Raw genomic sequence first — 20465 nt, 5'->3', positions numbered from 1 at the left:
TCTCTGTATTTTATGTCGCGTTATTTTCTATATTAAATTTCAATAAAAAACGTGGAAGCGGTGCTCGAGTGTCGACATTAGACAGACGGACAGACGGATGGACAGAGAGACGGGCACATACTAACACACAGAGATAAATGTTGCACGTCAGCGACCTGCAGATGGAATGGTGCAAGTTAACAGATCCTCTGCCAGTCTCCTTATTCTCTCACGTTCTTAGGCTTGGTGTTCTCGCTTCGGGTTCGAGTGGAGGACAGTTCCTTTCCTCGGTCAAGGTGATGTATTGTTTGAACTGATTTCGTTTTTGTATCGTTAAGTTCAATGAATGGATTTCGAAGGTGAAAGACACACACACACACACACACACACACACACACACACACACACACACACACACACACACACACTTGCACATACACGGAACCTCTCCTTTTCTCTCTCTCTCTCTCTCTCTCTCTCTCTCTCTCTCTCTCTCTCTCTCTCTCTCTACGTGCTTCTGTCTCATTCTGTCTTTTTCTCGCCATGACAAGTAATTCCACTGGTCTTTTTCCACGGAGAACACCTAAATCATCTCGCTGGAACTGTTCGTGCAGATACGGACATAAATTGGAGAAGTGACAACTCATGATCTGGCACGGTGGTGGTGGTGGTCACTATTCTGATGTGTGTGTGTGTGTGTGTGTGTGTGTGTGTGTGTGTTGCAGACGAAGAATGGTTCCCGCCGCTACAGAATGATGAATTATGTAGTATGTTACTAAACAAGTAATGTGTATAGAATCTGTCGTTTTTATTTTGCAGTCCTAGTATTGCCGTAAAATCATTGTCGTCTTTGTCCGCCTTTTAAGTAAAAAAAAAAAAAATATTAAGCGTGGGAAGCTGTTCCCTGCGCAATTTTCACTAATTTATAACGTTATATAACTGCAAGAAGAATCATACCTTTACTGAATGGTCTTTCCTCCCTGGAATAATGCCAAAAAATTACAACACATGGAGATAAAATCATGTTTCAACGAAAGAATATGATTAATATTTATGCATGAACGTGCAGTACACAATAGCGTTTGCTATTAAGAGCCCAGAAGCGAAACCTTTATTACACGGAGAATAATATACGACATGACACGCGAGGACACTTACTGCTCTGACTTGCTTTGCAGAAAGCGTGTGGTGGTAGACGCGGAGTGGAAATGAAAAGCAGTGGAAACATGGCTTCATATAATTAAAATAACAGACGACACTACACAGCAGCGGTCGTGAGCAAAATATTTCCATCTGTCAGGAATGAAACACATTACCCAGCAAATAAAGAACAAAGAAACCTTTGCACGGATCCGTAATAGTATGTCACAGAGATTTTCTTCTTCCAAGTACAACAGTTAGAACTATTTGGTAACACAGGGAAAGACACGGCAGACAACAGAGTGGCCGGAATGGCAGCTGCAGTGGTGTGGCGGCTCTTGGCTGGCCAGGAGGCAAGGGAACGATTTGAGGGAACAGGGAGTGATAAGGGAAGAAAGAAAAGACAGAAGGTGGCTAGACTGAAATGGGTGGCTCCAGGACAAGCATACACACGCACGCACGCACGCACGCACATGAACCAATGGCTTAGGAGTTTCATGTTGGTTAGGGAATAGCCTATGTACGTAAGGAGGCATTTGGTGCACTGGACACACGGACCATTGGGAAGTGCACGTGTCGGGCAGGTGGTGCACACGTGAACGAAGGGGTGCACAGGAGGGCCAGGAGGTACACAGGTGGCACAGGTTCACACAAAGGGCAAGAGGGCAAGGCTTATTGGGTGGCGGCGCTGCTGCACCCGGCACACTGGAAGCTGCGGAGCGATGCTGGGTGACAGGTTGACAAGTTTTCTGTTGCCATTAACCAGCAGTTATTTGGTCCTCTCATTAGGACGACCTTCTCATTCAAAACATTTTACCTTCTAAAAATACACTATGATATTTTCCCCATAACTTTGATTTCTAGTCTTTGGCCAGCCTCTTTTCAGGAAAAAAAAAAAAATAAATAAGTAAAAACAAGGTCTTCGTTGTACAGAAAGGTGAATTTAAATCTTCCATTCTTGTAAGACAGAAATCTGTCATGATGAAGTTTGCTTTTCTGCGGCAGTCAACTGAGTGGTGAACAAGAACAAAACACTGGATCATGGAAGAATGTTCAGTACATGAAATGATTGTTCCTACAACCACTGTGGATAACTGGCTGCTGGCAAACTAAAAAATGACCAGTTACATAAAAAAAAAAAAACTCAAGAAACAATATCCGATTATAATAAAGCGCAGCGCAGTCCGTCACATCTCGCACAATTCCCTCCAATACCAACAGTGACAGGACAGTGGTGGCAGCCTGGGGTGGCAGCGAGCCTCCCCTCGCCCTCGTCCGCCTGGCCTGGCGCCCTCCATCCACTGCAGCGGTTGGGTAACTTGCAGCAAAACGCAGAACGAACCAATGGAATAAAACACCCAGCGAGAACGGCAATAAAATGTCAACAACAACAGCAGGAATAAGGGTCCACGTCAGCACCATGGGGAGGGTGAGGGAGGGCGTCCTGAGGGGAGGGAGAGGGAGGGGGCCTCGGAGGTGTGGAGGGTGTGGGCCAAGGAGATCTTGATTAAGCCTCCTTGACTTGATCAGTATTCGTCCTGGAAACAGTGCCAGGCTGACGCCCCGGCCCGTGCCCTCAACACAAGTACCCCTTGCCCTGCACCTCGCCGCCCCTCGCGCCATCCCTCTTGCGGCTCCCCTGTGCCCCTCCTCCCCCTCCTTCTCGCCGGCGAGGCTCCGGTGCTCCCAGGCCTGCCGCGCCGTGGCGAGGCGGAAGCAGAGACGGGAAGACACTATTTAAATGTTAAGACAACTAACATCCTTCGTCGCCTGAGGCGCTAGCACGCGCGCGCACGCACACACACACACACACACACACACACACACACACACACACACACAATGACATCGATTGTACACGTTTACTGGAGTATATATATGTACACTCATATATCATTGGTTTACATTTTTGATTAACGACCTTGCGTGCAAAGGTCACTCGGCGGTACCTTCAAGGTCCCGCAGACCTTTATACGTAGCTGGATAAAAAAATTCAATGTCACTGAGTCATGCGGTGCTGAGCAGCGCCTTGCGCTTCTTACGGGGAGAACCAGTGCACGTTTCCCCTCCATCGTCACATTGAGGCGTCATAACTGTCCCGACCGCAGCGGGACAATATAAAATGATGTGCTACTTTTCTTCTTCACTGCCTGGTCAAATCCTGACCTGTGTGGCTGACGCTACTTTGTAACCTCCATTTTCCAATGAATACACGTGGCTGCAGGAGTATCGGCGCCTTCGGGAGGGTCACTGCCTTGGATAATTAACATAACACGTCGCTGACCGCTGCCCATCACAACTGCACCTTCGGGAGTTTCTTCGCATGTTTCCTTCTTTAAGGTTTCAAGGCAGAGCCACATTCTAGGGTTCCCTCACACAACACACACGTCAGAAAAACAGCTTACCCCATCACGTACCAGTAACGCCTTGCCTCTAAGAATACTGACTTCACGGGGTGCTATGAAAGCCTTCATGTTCCAGGCACTAGTCGCCTGCTGCCACATACATGTTACTGAGTGAAAAATGAAAACTATGCTGCTCATCACTGTTTTTTTTCTTTTCTTCAGTGTTCTCTGTCAGCACCATTGTTTCTGTGCTGTTGCAGTTCTGGCTGGTGTTTCCTGAGGACCCAGCGTTTCCAGGTAGCCCAGAAAGCGGCTTCTGCTGCTAAACTCCGGCCAGATTCTGGAGATCTCGAATAAAGAATAGTACAGAACGGAAAGATATAACTCATAAATGGCATGTCAAGGTGACCTGTGGAAGGAGCGTAACCTTCCAGGGATGCGGCCTTAGGGAATGAAGATGGATGTTTGTAGACTTTGAATGTTGAGGAGGATGCTTGTGGAGTATTGTGGAGCACGCTGTGTGTGGAGCACTGTTAGTATTGCATACAATGCGCACAGTTTTCCATCATTCCTGAGTTCCACTGTCTGGTCTGCACTCAATTAGTCACGAGTTCCATGAAGCAAGTCTTTCCTCCCGCGAGTGAGGACAACAGAGGCTAAGCGTTGTGCAGCATGAAAGCCGCCACACACACTCCTCGTTGATTACACAAGACCACTTACGAACAGATGAGCGAGAACAGAGGTCAGTGAATGAATGTTACTCATGTTAATCCATCCTTGACAATCTCTTGTGCCGCATCCAATCTGCACTGCCAAATATTAAAGGCTACGTCTGGTCTGTGGGAATTAAGTCTGCGGCGTGGTGAGACCCAGAGCCTCGGCGTGCTTCCGAGCCTTCATCCTCAGCTCGGCTATCGAGGAATTCTTGGAGGAGACTCTCTCGGCGGCTGCCAGGGCGGAGAGGGCTAGCGGGTAGGTCGGGTGTGGGTAGTACAGCAAAGGAGGAGACGTGAGTGGATTGGTGGCGGAGCTGCTACTGAGGCTGCTGCTGCTGCTGCTGCTGCCGCCTCCACTCCCCGCACTGCTGCTGGTGCTGCTGTTTATGCTGCTGGTGCTGCTCGAGGACCCGGTGAGGCTCAGGGACACGGCGGCGGCGGCGTACTGCAGGGGAAGCATTTGTGAGGGCGCCTATGCGCTGGTGTGTTGTGAGTCATGTTGGTATGTTATCACAACAGAGAGAGAGAGAGAGAGAGAGAGAGAGAGAGAGAGAGAGAGAGAGAGAGAGAGAGAGAGAGAGAGAGAGAGAGAGAGAGAGAGAGACTTTGTGTGTCTACGGAAAGGCAAGATTCACCTGGTGGGCGGCAGAGAGCAGGGCGGGGTCGAGGGAGAGGGTGGGTAGGCCGGGCAGGCGGTCGTAGGGCGGCGGGTGGAGGCGCAGCGGCGAGACGTAGGGGGCGACGCGGCAGGCTTCCAGCGGCACCCCGACGTTCCCCGAAGCCGCCAAACCCACGCCGGAGGTCATGACTCCCATGGGTGTGGCGGCGCCGGAAGAGGGGGACAGGAGCATGCCGGCTGTAAGAAGGATATTCTGGTCACCTCAACAGAAACAGGCAAGCAGGCAGAAAGACAGACAGACAGACAGACAGACAGACAGACAGACAGACAGACAGACAAAAACACACACACATACACACACACACACACACACACACACACACACACACACACACACACACACACACACACACACACACAATTTATTTATTTTTTTTTTCAGAATTCATCACATTTATTTAGACCTTAGTCTGTACAGGAGGTTCGTAATTGTCAGGGCGGTCCACCTTGGAGCCGACATCCTCTCCAGTGGCGGTGGTGGACTTACCACTCTCGCCACACACACACACATTCTCTCTCTCTCTCTCTCTCTCTCTCTCTCTCTCTCTCTCTCTCTCTCTCTCTCTCTCTCTCTCTCTCTCTCTCTCTCCTTTAACCGAAGATGTAACAAAGAAAGTATATCAGGTCTTATACTCGTATGTTCCACTGCACAAACACAAACTTATGCAGTGAAAAATAAGATAATTTTATACAAAGAATTTGCAAGTGCTGAGAAACCAGTATGGAAATGTAGCAAAACAACTCCGGTATTATTTCAAAACAAAGAATTGTACATCCAGTAATATAAGAAAGTCTTCATGACGGATGAGGAGCCTCCTAGCTATTTGTTTTCCACGAGAACAATGACGAGCATGAGCTGATACAAGACCTCAGAGGCAGCACACTACATACTGTATGCATCTGATTAGCATAGAAATTGATGTATTAGATTTTATTTTATGATTATTTTTAATGTAAGAGTCAGACTGATGCACGGAGGCGCTCCACGGGATGGTGTTGCTCAATTTACACTGATAAGTGAGAGGGTTTCAGGCAGAGGTATGACAATAAACAGTCAATTACTGAAAGAAAACTTGTTATCGAATACTTGTCAAAACAACTCCAAGTCGTTAGGATTAAGGAGACATGATGCACGAGAAATGTAACTATAAATGACGTGTATAACAGCAGCGTTGTATCTGCATCAAACTACAGAACTGAGGAAATGCTAAGAAAGAAATTAAAGAGTCACACATTTTCTCAAGAGCTTGACTGCAGGAAACCGAGACATTTGAAATGAAGAGTAGGTTTTTAATTTAAGATTTACAAATAACGTTGTGATAAGAAGTAAACTTGAGAGCCATACAATAGTGTCTTCATTATATACATTAAAAAATATCAAATCATGTTACATCTGAACTTATGTACTTTAAAAGGCATCAATTGAATTACGAATGGAAAAAAAATATGTGCATCTGGAAAATAAATGGAAAAGGAATATATGAAAGCAAAGGAAGGAATTGGTCTAGGGGTAAATATTAGAAATACTTTCGTCTTGTTAAATTGTTAAATTACCGTGCGCCTCAATATAAGTTTAAGGTCAAATATGAAATTACACATGTCGAGTAATGGCATTGTATCTCGAACATTTACAGCGAACGGACTCTGAAAACAAAGGAAGGACGGAAAAATGCCTTCAGTCCAAGTAAAATTTAATGTCACGAATAAGTATTTATGTTTCTAATTGATGTGTTGAAATATTTTTAATTTTAAAATCACAAACTTCCAACCGCGCTAGACACTTGTAGAGTGAATTTGTAAATGTTGATGGAAGAACAGAGATGTTGCAGGTAACACACGAAGGTAAGGCAGAACACCAAAAACTGGGGAAGAAAGTAATTCGTCCAGTCTAGCAGTCAAGGGGGCGTGGTCCTTTTATGCGCAGAAAAAGCAACCTAATATCTCTTCATGTGTAAAAATGAAAACTTAATTGTACAGAACATCAGGGATTGGAGAAGAAACCGGAGATAATCGTTTCGTCCATCGATAAAACAATCAGAATCGTCCTTTTATACAAAGAAGAAACAATGTAATACTTTTTGGTGCAGTTATAGAAATATAGATAGATAGTACATGCTGATGAATGCAAGTAACAACACAACTAAATTCGAATACATAATCATCTGTTTATATATTAGTAAGAAGCTCCAAATTACACCACATACGAGTAACTGGTGATATGTACCGTCCCCTCCACTGCCACGTTCATCAATTTTTAGTGATGCCAATATGTGAATCGCCTGCTGTGAACCGTCCCGCTTGATTCTCGCATCCAAGACAAACCCATGCGGAAGGATGATGGAGGGATTGGCAAGGTTTGTTTTGGATATGAGTCGAAGCAGGCGGTTCACAGCAGGCGATTCTCACACAGGCAATGCTAAATGGTGAACGAGGAAGTGGACGGGACTGTAGAATACATGACTCACGATGGGTAGTTATGAAAAATTACATGAAATTCTGAAAAGAGAAACGGAATCTAAGCAGAGAGAGAGAGAGAGAGAGAGAGAGAGAGAGAGAGAGAGAGAGAGAGAGAGAGAGAGCAGGAGGTAATTATGAATGGAAAAAGCTGAATAAGGATTTAGCTTGGCAATGTGAGCGTTTCTCTCTCTCTCTCTCTCTCTCTCTCTCTCTCTCTCTCTCTCTCTCTCTCTCTCTTTGTGTGTTGAGTGTGTGTGTGTGTGTGTGTGTGTGTGTGTGTGTGTGTGTGTGTGTTCATCACCTGATAAATTAACACATCTGGTATTGCCTTCGACTTTGCATTAATTTGATTATCTCGTCCTTCACCGCTAATGGCTGGCGGGATGACCTCCAGCCCGCTCAGGGAAAAAACAAGCAAGCGACATCTGCCTGTCTGTCCGTACTTGTGTATGTGTGTGTGTGTGTGTGTGTGTGTGTGTGTGTGTGTGTGTGTGTGTGTGTGTATGTGTGTGTGTGTGTGAATATTTCTGTTGTCGGTCTGTAGTTCCCTGCCTCTGTCCGTCTGCCTGTCTTTCATTCTCATTCTCTCTCTCTCTCTCTCTCTCTCTCTCTCTCTCTCTCTCTCTCTCTCTCTCTCTCTCTCTCTCTCTCTCTCTCTCTCTCTCTCTCTCTCTCTTTCATCGCCTATGCACTTCACTCCTCAGTTAGATTATTTTCAAACATCCTTGACTCCCTTCTTCCTTCTCTCTCACCTTCTCTTCATCACCTTCCCTCCCTCCTTTCCTCGGCCTCCTTTCTTCATCACGAAAGTCTCTGTGTTCCTTTCCTCTCACTCTCCTCCATGAGCCCCGTGAATCTCTAATCTTCTTCCAACTTTACTGATTTACAACTCATCTCTCTCCTCGTCTCTCTCCTCCTTCCTCCTTCTGGTCTCGTGGCTTACGTCGCTTCTCCCTGTATCACTATCCTTTCCTCATCTATTTAGCTGATTTTTATTTCCCGAGTTCCTTCCTGCCTGTCTTAGATTCTTCCTTATTCACCCCCGTGCCTATGAATAATAAGTTTTGATACGCTTTCGTTTTTCTTCTCACGTTCTCTGCGTTACGTTAGGCAGCGTTGTATTACTTATACTAGTATTTTACTGAGGATGATTGGCGTTGGTAATGTGGTTGAAAGTGTCTGTGCTAACTTTTTTTTCCTCTTGACTTTCATCCTTGCTTAACCTTCTAGACATTTATTACCTTTTTACCCTGTCTGTTCCCTCTCTTTTCCCTTCCTTTAGTATTCCGGTTCCTTTCATCTGCTGCCCTGATTTACTCCCACAATTTGGCAACTGACTGATTACCAACACATCGAAAGTACTCATGAGGGAAGACGCTACAAGGAGTGGAAATAGACGATAGCTGATTACTGGTCACGACTGTGGTGGCCCATAATACGTATTCTTACTCTGTATTTATCTTGACCTTCACATATTCTTGTATCTCACCTCCTATCTGTACTACATCCCGACAACACGTCATCTTAACACGTGTTCTTACTCTCTATTCCAACGCTGTCCTCAACTTAACCCTCAGAACTCCCTTGGTACCCAGTCCTATATCGTAAGTAGCTCCTTTAAACTCAACTTTAGCCTGCACGCACTATACTGTATTCCAAATTTAAGTCACCACAAGCCAGTCCCAGAAGGCGGAAACATCTCTTTCCATAGACGATCACAATTGGAGTTAAGGTATTGAGGGGCGGGATGCGAGTCTATATGTTGTTTCTTAGGATGTTCTTTCTCTACCGTCACGCTGTCCTTACTTGGTATTCAGTGCTAAACCTAAAGTTACGTAGTCCCTTTATCTTAGTAATGTTTACTCGTATTCGCACATCGTGGCCACAAGTTACCTATCAAAATGCGTTCTTACTCTCCTGGCACCGTCCTCACCCAGTCCCTCATCAGTCCCTTGTATTCTACACCCCTCAGCCGCCCCTTGCCCCGCTCTCCCTCCCGTCATGCGCAATGCCATCCTTAAGTCATCAGTCCCTCGCTATCAAATTCTAAGCCGTAAGTTTCCTCCTCGTGACCCGCTACCCTTTTTTTTCTCTTGTCTCACTCCCCGCGCTCTTCTCCTCCTCGTCCCTTCTCCGCCGCCTCGTGCCGCGTCGCCGCTCATCTTGTCGTGGCCGCGTTGTGATCCGGTGACGCTCACACATAAACCCGGAGTGACGGGGACGCGCAAGCCCCGTCGTGTAGCCCAGAGCGCCGCGCCCTCACAAAATGGCTTCCCAGCTCCTCTTTTGTTTCCAGAGTATCGGAGTTAATCACTTAATCCCGCCCAAACTTTCTCGCCGGCCACCCTTGCGCGCCTCCCTCTCACCTTCCCTCCTTCCCTCCATCCCTATCACTCCCTCCCTCCCTGCCTGCCTCTTTCTCTCCCTCCCTCCTTCCCTCCCTCCTTCTCTCCATCCCTATCACTCCCTCCCCAGCCCTCCTTTCGTCCCCTGCTTGCCTTCTTCCCTCCCTCCACCCCCACGCGCGCCATCATGAAAATGAGACTTAAGAAAAAAAAAGTCAAAAGAGACGGATAGAGAAAAATTTTAAGTGTATATTAATTCGGCGAAGGCCCGGCTGAGAGCGCCATCTTCGTAGGATAACGCGAAATAGTGCTGATAATTTTGATAATTTTGCACTGCCGGCGGCCATAAACTCGGCCTGAAAGTTTGGCAATTAGCTCAGTTGCCTGAATACGATTAGCCCGGATTTTCCAGACTACCGGCGCCTGTGTTAATGAGATTGTCTCGACGGCCGGAGGTAATTGGATTTGGCGATTATCAGATTAGCAGATTTTCAGATTCCTGGATTTGCATAATTTTGAATCCTTGAATGTTGAGAGGAAAATAAATGAAGGGCTTTGTGTGCTGCGGGTACGAGAGAGAGAGAGAGAGAGAGAGAGAGAGAGAGAGAGAGAGAGAGAGAGAGAGAGAGAGAGAGAGAGAGAGAGAGAGAGAGAGAGAGAGAGTGTGTGTGTGTGTGTGTGTGTGTGTGTGTGTGTGTGTGTGTGTGTGTGTGTGTGTGTGTGTGTGTGTGTGTGTGTGTGTGTTTCAAAGTGGCATTTCATACCATCAAGGATTTAATAGAAGTAGGATTACTTTCTTCAGTGGAAATGATAATAATAATAATAATAATAATAATAGTAATAATAATAATAATAATAATAATAATAGTAATAATAATAATAATAATAATAATAATAATAATAATAATAATAATAATAATAATAATAATAATAATAATAATCAAATCCTCATTCCAATATTTTTTTTAATCATGCCTCTCACCACTGGTTATTAGTTCATCACCCCCACCACCACCACCTCCACCACCACCACCACCACCACCACCACCACCACCACCACCCGACCCCCAAACCTATGACCTGCCTTTACTTAACATAAGACAATGGGATCATCATTAATCATTTTACCCTTGTAATAATCAACATTAAGGTTTACATGACTATAGCGGGAAAAGGTGACGCCGTGAGGCAGGTGAGGGAGCGTGACCCAGATCTGTTGTGACGTGACGTGACGATGGTAATGTGATAATGAGAGAGAGAGAGAGAGAGAGAGAGAGAGAGAGAGAGAGAGAGAGAGAGAGAGAGAGAGAGAGAGAGAGAGAGAGAGAGAGAGAGAGAGAGAGAGAGAGAGAGAGAGAATGGGCAAACAAACGAAACAATTAGAACAGACAGATGGACAAACAAGACAAGCGAAAGAACAGAAAAAGAAAAAAAAAAAACAGACTGAGGCAGAGACAGACAGAGACGACAAAGAATACCCACTACTAAGAATTATCATCCGACAAGCAAAGAGAACAGAGTACAGAGAACTGGTACTGGTACAGAGAACTAAGAGGGTAAGACCAGACCTCTAGACTTTTCCTACCTTGCCACACTTTCTAATACACACACTCTTACCTTCTCATCTTACACACCTGCACTTCAAGGTAAGTAGTAAGTGAAGAGGTATAAATTCGACACATGCTAGAAGTACAAGAAAAAAATTACTATAAACTGAACTGTGGGAAAAAAAAAAAGAAAAAAAAAAATACTATATCTATACATCTTATTTACCTACACAGTTAAACATGAAGTGAAGAGGTGGTAAAAATTCGACACATACTCGCAGTGCAGGAGAGTAATCATAAACAAGCGTGGAGAGCAGAACAAAAGATAATACTTCGTCTGCACACTTTATATTCCTACATATACTTTCAGATAAACATGAAGTGAAGAGGTGGTAAAAATTTGACACATGTATACTCGCAGAACAAAATAATCATAAACAAAGCTGTAGAGAGCAGATAAAAAAAAAAAAAGTCATTCTACCGTACACCTATACCTTACGCACATTCCTACCTACATGTATCAAGGCTAAACTTCAGATACGTGAACAGCAAGTATGCATACAGCACATAATAAAAACAATAAAAAAAAAAAAAAATAGATGAAAAAATGGGAAACTAAAAATCACCAAAGTCCAAACTAACGAACCGGAAACATGAACATTTTGACAGCACTTAAAATCAGACGAAGTAATAAATATCTAAAAATACACCTACGAGAAAAAAGAAGAAGTACAGGACTGCCAACAAATAGGAAGAGTCAGTTGATAAGAGCACGGAGGAAAAATACAACAGAACAGAGCAGAGGCAGGCGAGTGATGATGCTGATAATAATAATAATAATAATAATAATAATAATAATAATAATAATAATAATAATAATAATAATGATTCGCACTCCACTGGTACAATGCATACATAGAGCGATGGACGGGAATGTGTGAACGGTTTTATTTCGCTATTTTACGTTTGCTTTCGGCGATGCTAAGTCGATCATTACTGTGTGTGTGTGTGTGTGTGTGTGTGTGTGTGTGTGAAGAGAGAGAGAGAGAGAGAGAGAGAGAGAGAGAGAGAGAGAGAGAGAGAGAGAGAGAGAGAGAGAGAGAGAGAGAGAGAGAGAGAGAGAGAGAGAGAGAGAGAGAGAGAGAGAGAGAGAGAGAGAGAGAGAGAGAGAGAGAGAGCGCCTGCCTGCCAGCTAGCAGGTCAGCCAACCAGCAAACCAACCAGACAAACACATAGACAAAGGGACAGACAGACAGACAGAAAGACCCAGACAGACAAAGACATAGACAGAGAATGCGATGCGCTATGCTTGCCTTGCACTCACGCACACATGTACTCGTATGTTAGTCAGCAGCAGCACCAGCACTACCTGCCTACCTACCTACCTACCCTGAGTTGATTGGTGCTAAGTCCGGAGCAAAAATACCCCGCGGGAGGCAGCAAGGCGAATGATTACCCGGCATAATAAGAACAATTATGGAAATATGTCGCTGTGTTAGTTTCTGGTAATGACAAAAGTTTTCCTTGTCAACACGGCTAATTGTGAATCATGAGAATTAAATGGGGTTCATATTTAAGATGAGAGACAGCCCAGGAGAGAATGAGAGAGAGAGAGAGAGAGAGAGAGAGAGAGAGAGAGAGAGAGAGAGAGAGAGAGAGAGAGAGAGAGAGAGAGAGAGAGAGAGAGAGAGAGAGAGAGGTGATTACAGAGCGGAGGAAAGGAAAGGAGTGGAGAGGAATAGGAGAAAAGAATGGCGAGTGGAGAGGAGAAAGAAGAGAAGGTGAATTACATCAACGTAGGTAACGAAAACAAGAGAGAGAGAGAGAGAGAGAGAGAGAGAGAGAGAGAGAGAGAGAGAGAGAGAGAGAGAGAGAGAGAGAGAGAGAGAGAGTCGCACAATAAATGAGAGAGGAATTTAACGCACCATTAAAAACTTTTGATGTTCTGGCGAGGAAAAATGGCCTGTAATTGGCTCCGGAATAAAGGCAAAAATTGTCTTAGATTTGTGTTGGCGCGCGCCGGCAATTTGCATTCAGGAAAAACTCTCCAACTTTACTGTGCCTGGCGATAAATTAAGTTTTTCATCGATACATTAAGCGTTAGTACCTTCCTCTTTTCCCTCCTCAAGCTGGGGGTTCAAATAAAGAAACGAGAGAGAGAGAGAGAGAGAGAGAGAGAGAGAGAGAGAGAGAGAGAGAGAGAGAGAGAGAGAGAGAGAGAGAGAGAGAGAGAGAAGGGAGAGAGCGGCCGGGAGAGAGACAGAGAGAGAGAGAGAGAAAGAGAGAGAGAGGGAGCGAAGGAAGGGAAGGTTCCGGCATGGGGGGTGGGACAGAGGGAGGAAAGGTAAAAAAAAAAAAAAAAGTGGGGGTGGGTGGAAGGGGAAAGAATAAAACTACATAGCGAACGAACGAATGAACGAAACAAAGTGATCGTAACAGAGAGTCCAATTCGGCGCGAAATTTGAAGGTCCCTCGACATCGATAAATAAATCACTGGAGGAGGAGGAGGAGGAGGAGGAGGAGGAGGAGGAGGAGGAGGAGGAGGAGGAGGAGGAGGAAGAGGAGGAGGAGGTGAAGTCCAATCCGAAGCAATAACAATAAAATTAAAACTCTTCGCTCGGTCCATAATGGTGTTCTCGAGCCGTTCGTTGATTTAGAAAGTTTTCGGCTCGTAAAATTAGGGGAGTGAGACATCTAATTCGATCAGTCGCCGGCAAATCAAGGGAGCGTGAAAAATGTACCAACTCCCGCCGGTGTGCTTGGACCTAACTTGGTCTCCTCATTGAGTTAATTCAGATTTTATGGCCGTGTCAAAACGCACTGTGAAGACAAACTCTCTCTCTCTCTCTCTCTCTCTCTCTCTCTCTCTCTCTCTCTCTCTCTCTCTCTCTCTCTCTCTCTCTTTCTATTCCGTTCTGTGTTTTAAAACTGAAATAAAATATTGTCTTTTCTCTTTATATGCACGGCAAAGCTGATACAAGAGAGAGAGAGAGAGAGAGAGAGAGAGAGAGAGAGAGAGAGAGAGAGAGAGAGAGAGAGAGAGAGAGAGAGAGAGAGAGAAACAGAATGACAGCCAAATAGATACATGACGACACGACACGACACGACACACGACACACACACACACACACACACACACACACACACACACAAAGAATCAAAACACATCTCAAAAAAAAAAAAAAAAAGAGCCAAAAATTCCTAAACCAGGGACAACTCAGCAATGACAACCGCCCCCCAATACAGCAAGACAACAAGGGTTCACGTGAGGGCACTTTATAAATCCCCTACCATACCTACTTACTTCTCCCGTCTAGCCTCCAAGAGCCGCCCAGCCCCGCCCAATCCTACCTCCCCCACGAGCACTTCAAATCACACACTTACCGCCTCTACTTACTCTTCCCAGCAAACACTCGCCACCCTCCTGACATCCTAACTTGGCCACTTCATAAAGTAAGCCGTCCAGGAGTCGTCCCTCTTAACGACCCCGTAAAGCAGAGATGAAGTGACCGTGCGCGACTTCATCATCAGGAGGAGGAGGGGGAGGAGGATAGAGGATGAGGACCTGATCGTGTTCCTGCTGACGAAGGGCTAACACGTCGTTCTCATGTCTTCGTTTTCTTTTCCCTTTTGTCTACATCGCATATGTTTTTTCATAGTTGTTTTTGCCGCTAAGTCCGGATGATACTGGGTAAGACTAATGTTTTAATTCACACGAGAGGTGCAGTGATGGTATATAAATGAAAGGAGGAAAAAAAAGTTGCTTTACATTGTGTCTATCATGCCTTGTATTTCCCTTTGTTCTTTCTTGATTATTAACTGTGCACTGGTATAATTTCCTCTCTTCTAAGTTGGCGAAATAGTTTTTTTATCTATACAGGAAGTGCAGCAGTGGTAAATGGATGGGGAAACTCCGCTATACATTGCTAATTCAACTCCAACACGCTCTATTCTACCCCCTGTCTTGTCTTGTCTCTCTGCGTCCTAAGTCTGGCTTTTTTACGCTTAATTTTTCGTTTCACTCCTCATCTCGTCCCGCAGCACACCCCCGTCTGGACACGCGGCTACATGGCCTATTTTGCAGGTCGCTGATTATATTTTTCTTTCCCCTCCGCGCAGAGTCACCTAGGAGGAGTGCGTTCTTATATCGGGTTAGTCTTGTTATTCATGCTAGTCGCGTCCCTCCTCTCTTTCTCCCCCCCCTTCCTCTCTCTCTCTCTCTCTCTCTCTCTCTCTCTCTCTCTCTCTCTCTCTCTCTCTCTCTCTCTCTTTCCTGGCACTCACCTTTGTGCATCTGGCTCTCGTGTTTCCGGCACTTGGCTCTCCTGTTCTGGAACCACACCTGTGGGCGGAGCGAGGCAGAGTCAACTTAAGTGCATCAGACACCCACCCTCCCTGCCCCGCCTGGAAGCACCTCCAGGCTAAAGGACGGACGACTGCTTGTGAAAGCAAAGAAATGTTAAATAAAACACGGAACATCATATACAAGAACAAACAACGACAACAACAAAACCACAACAAAAAACACCATCACTACCACCACCACCACCACCGCTGCTGCTACCACTAACAATAACAAAACCATATTAAGAATAGGGTAGTTGAGGTTATTCCGTTTACTGAGGGAGAAACTGACTGAATTACAGAGCCACAACAACCCAATCATATGACACCACAGAGAGTTACGGGAGAACGCTACCTGACGAACTAAGAATCTGCTTTGAGTCAGAATCAAACTAGCAACCTTTGGACAGCGAGGCGATTATTTGTACCAGTCGGTCGGCCCTCAGTACAGCGACACAGCCAACGACACACCGGCCAGCACTTCAGTTCCTCCTGCCGCTGTCCCTCAGTGTCCGTTTGCAAGTGACACACCCTAAGGAGGACTCGCTGGCCTCAGTGTAAGGGGACAGACTCCCTCGGAACATAAAGAGGAGTGACACTGCGCCTCTCAGTAACGTAAATCGACATTTTGGCAGACACCCAGGAGGCTGACCAGAAAACATATTCCGTCGGTAAATTAAACCCCTGAAAATAGAGGAAGCCACCTGCCAGATGACCGGAGGAGGGACAGGGAGGGAGAGTCGCCCCCGAGCCGCCATAAAGTGAAAGATGTAGTGTCGGACCCCTTGACCAGGGCGGCCCCGTCACGACCAGTCACTATATATCCGTCCACTGTGAGTTACTGCTGCTCTGCCCCGTCTCGCCCCGCCCTGAGCCTGGCACCGCTCCTCAGCCTGACCACCTGATCACCTGACTATCTGACTCACTTCCCTCCGCCGCTGCCTCACCCTCACGCCTCAGCATTAAGGGGCCTGAGCAAACCTGCAGTTGGCACAGCACTTCAAGACTGGAGATCTGTAACATTCTCAGCTCTTCAAGGAACTTTTTCAAAAGGCACATAAGTGATTAATCAGATTCTCATTTTTTCAGCAAGCTGCAAAATACATGTTAAATTATCACAAGCATTACGAGAACTTTAAGATCCCAGCAATTTCCACTACAGCATGTCAAAAATACGTAAATAGACATCAAACATTTAAGAATACAAAGTCTTCTGAATGCGCATCTTTTTTTTTCTCCTCCCGTCACTTCATTCTGGTAATCACGACCATGATAGCAGTGTTTCAACAGCTTTTGCCTAAGATAAGATGGAGACGCACATTTCTAAATTCGAAAATGTCGCAAAAATATAAAGGAATTTACGTTAACATCAAACACTTTCTTTTCTTCTTCAAAATCACTGAAAGAACATGCTGAAAATATTTTTGTTTAAATTGTAACGTCATGTATCAGTTTGTATGTAATTAGATGTATTCATTACGACGGAATAAATTATGCATTTCTTTAAAACTGTATTTCGTCACTAGCATTACTATTGAAATTTCTTCTGCTACTTCTACTACAGCTACTACCATTATCATCTCTCTCTCTCTCTCTCTCTCTCTCTCTCTCTCTCTCTCTCTCTCTCTCTCTCTCTCTCTCTCTCTCTCTCTCTCTCTCTCTCTCTCTCACAACTGATTCATTACACGTCTCTCAGGCCCTCACTACTGATCCTCATATAACCTGCTTCCCTCATTCCCTTCCTCTTCCTCCTCTTTCGTATTTCCTCTCCTCTTTCATCCCTTGCATGTTTTTTTTTTCTATACATTTTTACCTTTTCTATAAGATTCTACAAACATTTATTTTCTAATCTAGTCATATACGTATTATTAACATCCCACTCATCAAATTCCTCCCTTCTCAGCCTCTCTTCTGTATCCCTCCCTGACTATCTATCCGTCTCCCTTTCCATCCATCCTTCTCTCTTTTCCTCTCTCCCCATCTTCTTTCCTCCCTCCCTCCCTTCTTCCTTCGCTTGATTGCCTACCCTCCCTCTCTCCCTCCCTTCCTCTTCTTGGCTTTCTTTCCTTCCTTTCCATTTTCTTTCCTTCCTCCCTCCTTCCTGTCCTTGACTTCCTTCTTTCCCCTCTTTATTTTCTTTCATTTTCTTTTCTTTCTCCCTCCCGTCCTTGATTTTCTTTCCTCCCTTCCTCCTACACTGGACTTCTTTCCTCTCCTCCCCAGCTTTTTTCCTCCTTCCCTTCTTCTTTCTCTTGACTTTCTTTCCTCCCTCCCTCCTTGCCCATCTTTCCTCCCTCCCTACTTCCCTCCTTCCTGCCCTGGAGTTATTTCCTCTCCTCCCCGCCTTCTTTCCTCCCTCCCTCCCTCTCTCCCTTCTACACTTGACATCCTCCCTCCCTCCCCATCTTCTTTCCTTCCTACTTTCTTCCCTCTTATCCTGGACTTCTTTCCTTTCCTTACCGCCTTCTTTACTTCTTCCTTCCCTCCACATCTTCTTTCCTCCATCTGCCTTCTGCCCTTTACTTCCTTTCCTCCTTCCTTTCCTCCCCATTTTCTTTCCTCCTTCTCTCCCTTCCTCCCTCCCTCTCCCCTCTTTGCTTTCCTCCAAAGCGCCCAAGCGAAAGTAATCCCGTTAACTCATCTCTCAACTAACTGACGACCGCGTCTTCACTCCTCCGATACTGATTTTGTCCATCTGGCCTCTCTCTCTCTCTCTCTTTCTCTCTCTCTCTCTCTCTCTCTCTCTCTCTCTCTCTGCGGTTACAAGAGAAGTAGAGATAAGCAAAAGGGAGAAATAAAAAGACTGCCGGTAAACAGCTACGATAAACGAGAAGAGGAGGAAAGCAAGATCATAACGACAACAACAACAACAACAACAACAACAACAACAACAGCAACAACAACAAGGAGACTGCAAAAGACCAGCCAACTTAAGCCAGGCAGCTCTCGAAGGACGCAGTGGGAGGAGGGAGTGGGAAGAGTGAACGGAGAACAAGACTGGAGGAGAGTACATGGAGGTTCACCGTTGGAAAATAGAGTAGCATTGAAAGGTGACGAAAAAAAAAGCACCGGCTGTAAAAAATAGGTGGGAAAGTGGCTTGGCGTAAGCAAAAATGCAACTTTTGTGTCGGGAAGAGTATTACATACTGCAGAGAGAGAGAGAGAGAGAGAGAGAGAGAGAGAGAGAGAGAGAGAGAGAGAGAGAGAGAGAGAGAGAGAGAGATGAAGAGTGCTGACATGGAAAGAGAGAGATAGGAAAAAGGAAGAAAGGAGGTAAGAGGGGAGGATACTGGAGGGGATAGAATGAAGGGCATAGTGGGAGAGAAAGAGTGAGTGAGGAACAGTGAGAAGAGAAGATGGAGAGGTGAAGAGTGCTGACATGAAGAGGGACAGAAAGAAAGAGAAGGAGAGAGGGTATGCGGGGAGGATGCAGTGTTAGATAGAATGGAGGACGAAAGTGGGAGAGAGAGAGAGAGAGAGTAAGGAACAGTGAGGAAAGGGAGAAAGAAGCTGGGAGAAAAGGAAGAGAGAGGAGATGGAAAGAGAGAGGAAGGAAAGGCATGCTTCGGAAAGTGGGACTGAAAAAATGAAGAAAAGGAAGATGAATAATGACAAGTGTATGAAGAAAAAAAAAAAGAAGCGAAGTAAGAAGAGAGAAGATGGGGGGAGGAAGACGGGCGGGCATAAGTAAGGAAAAAGAGTGAAGACAGAAGAACAGGAGAATGAAGAGGCAAAGATGGAGTGAGTGATGAAGCAAAAGAAGGAATGATGGGGAAAAGGGGAAGAGAAAAAAAAAAAAAAAAAAACGGAATGCGAGAAGGTGGAGAGAGGAGGGGAGCACATGAATTAGGGATACAAGAAGGAGACAGACAGCAGGAAGGAAGGCGGGGAGATATGGGCGGGCGAATGGAAAGTTAGGAGACACAGTAACAGGTAAGGTACTGAGGCGAGTGATACCAAGGAAAGGAGAGAGAGAGAGAGAGAGAGAGAGAGAGAGAGAGAGAGAGAGAGAGAGAGGAGAGAGAGAGAGAGAGAGAGAGAGAGAGAGAGAGAGAGAGAGAGAGAGAGAGAGAGAGAGAGAGAGAGAGAGAGAGAGAGAGAGAGAGAGAGAGAGGAGAGAGAGAGAGAGAGAGGAGAGAGAGAGAGAGGACATTTTGAAACACTTCTGCGCCACAGCTCCACCACTTTCAAAAAACTTTATTTGAAGTTACACGGGTTTTAAGAATGTTTTTATACGGTTTTAGTGACAGATTAAGAAGATTTTTACATTATTAAACAGAGCAAACAGTCTTGAGATCCAGGCTAATCATCTTTGTGGCCTTCAAAAACAGTCGTGACGAGGAACCAAAACGTTTCAGAATGCAGACCCAGTAGCTTCATGTTAGGGATTACAGGGTTACGGAGAAGAGAGGGAGAGGATAGGCGTAAAGGAAGCGGCAGGAGGGAGTGTAATGAGTGAGGAGAAGCACAGTAGCAAGATGGAAGACAGCGGAGTGAATGGATGGAGGGGAGGCTGAGGCGACGGGAGGGCAGCGAGTTTCGGACGATGGTTGTGGGGATAATGAAATTAGTAAATGTTGGGCGGTGGGGGAAGGCCATCATAACCTATTACCGTCTAGCAGGGGAGGGAACGAGAGAGAGAGAGGGGGGGGAGGCGAAGGGGAAGGAAGGAGTCGTGAAACATTGGTGAGGGAGGAGGATGAGCAAGAACAATGGTTGGAAAAGGAGGAGAAAAGGAGGGTAGGGAAGGGAAGGCATCATGAAGCATTGGTGAGGGAGGAAGATGAGAAAGAACAATGCTTGGAAAAGGAGGAGAAAAGGAGGCAAGGGAGGGAGGCGTTGTGAAACATTGGTTCGGCAGGAAGACGAGTAAGAGCTATGGGTGGAAAAGGAAAGGGAGGAATTATGAGGCA

General features: G+C 45.6%; 1 protein-coding gene across 1 annotated transcript in view; it reads right to left on the bottom strand.

The window, feature by feature from the left end:
- Nucleotides 1-1201: 1201 nt before the first annotated feature.
- LOC135105489 (protein gooseberry-like) overlaps nucleotides 1202-20465 on the bottom strand; it is a 69803-nt gene continuing 50539 nt past the window's right edge. Inside the window, exons 4-6 of the mRNA XM_064013621.1 lie at nucleotides 15493-15550; nucleotides 4816-5036; nucleotides 1202-4625 (exon numbers count right to left, since the gene is read on the bottom strand). Of these exons, the coding sequence (XP_063869691.1) occupies nucleotides 4311-4625; nucleotides 4816-5036; nucleotides 15493-15550 (594 nt within the window). The 3' untranslated portion in view covers nucleotides 1202-4310. The remainder of the gene's footprint in view (nucleotides 4626-4815; nucleotides 5037-15492; nucleotides 15551-20465) is intronic.

The sequence above is a fragment of the Scylla paramamosain genome, chromosome 1, assembly GCF_035594125.1.
Source record: "Scylla paramamosain isolate STU-SP2022 chromosome 1, ASM3559412v1, whole genome shotgun sequence".
Taxonomy (NCBI): Eukaryota; Metazoa; Arthropoda; class Malacostraca; order Decapoda; family Portunidae; genus Scylla; species Scylla paramamosain.
The sequence above is the reverse complement of the archived record's forward strand: the minus strand, read 5'-3'. Positions and strand labels throughout refer to the sequence as shown.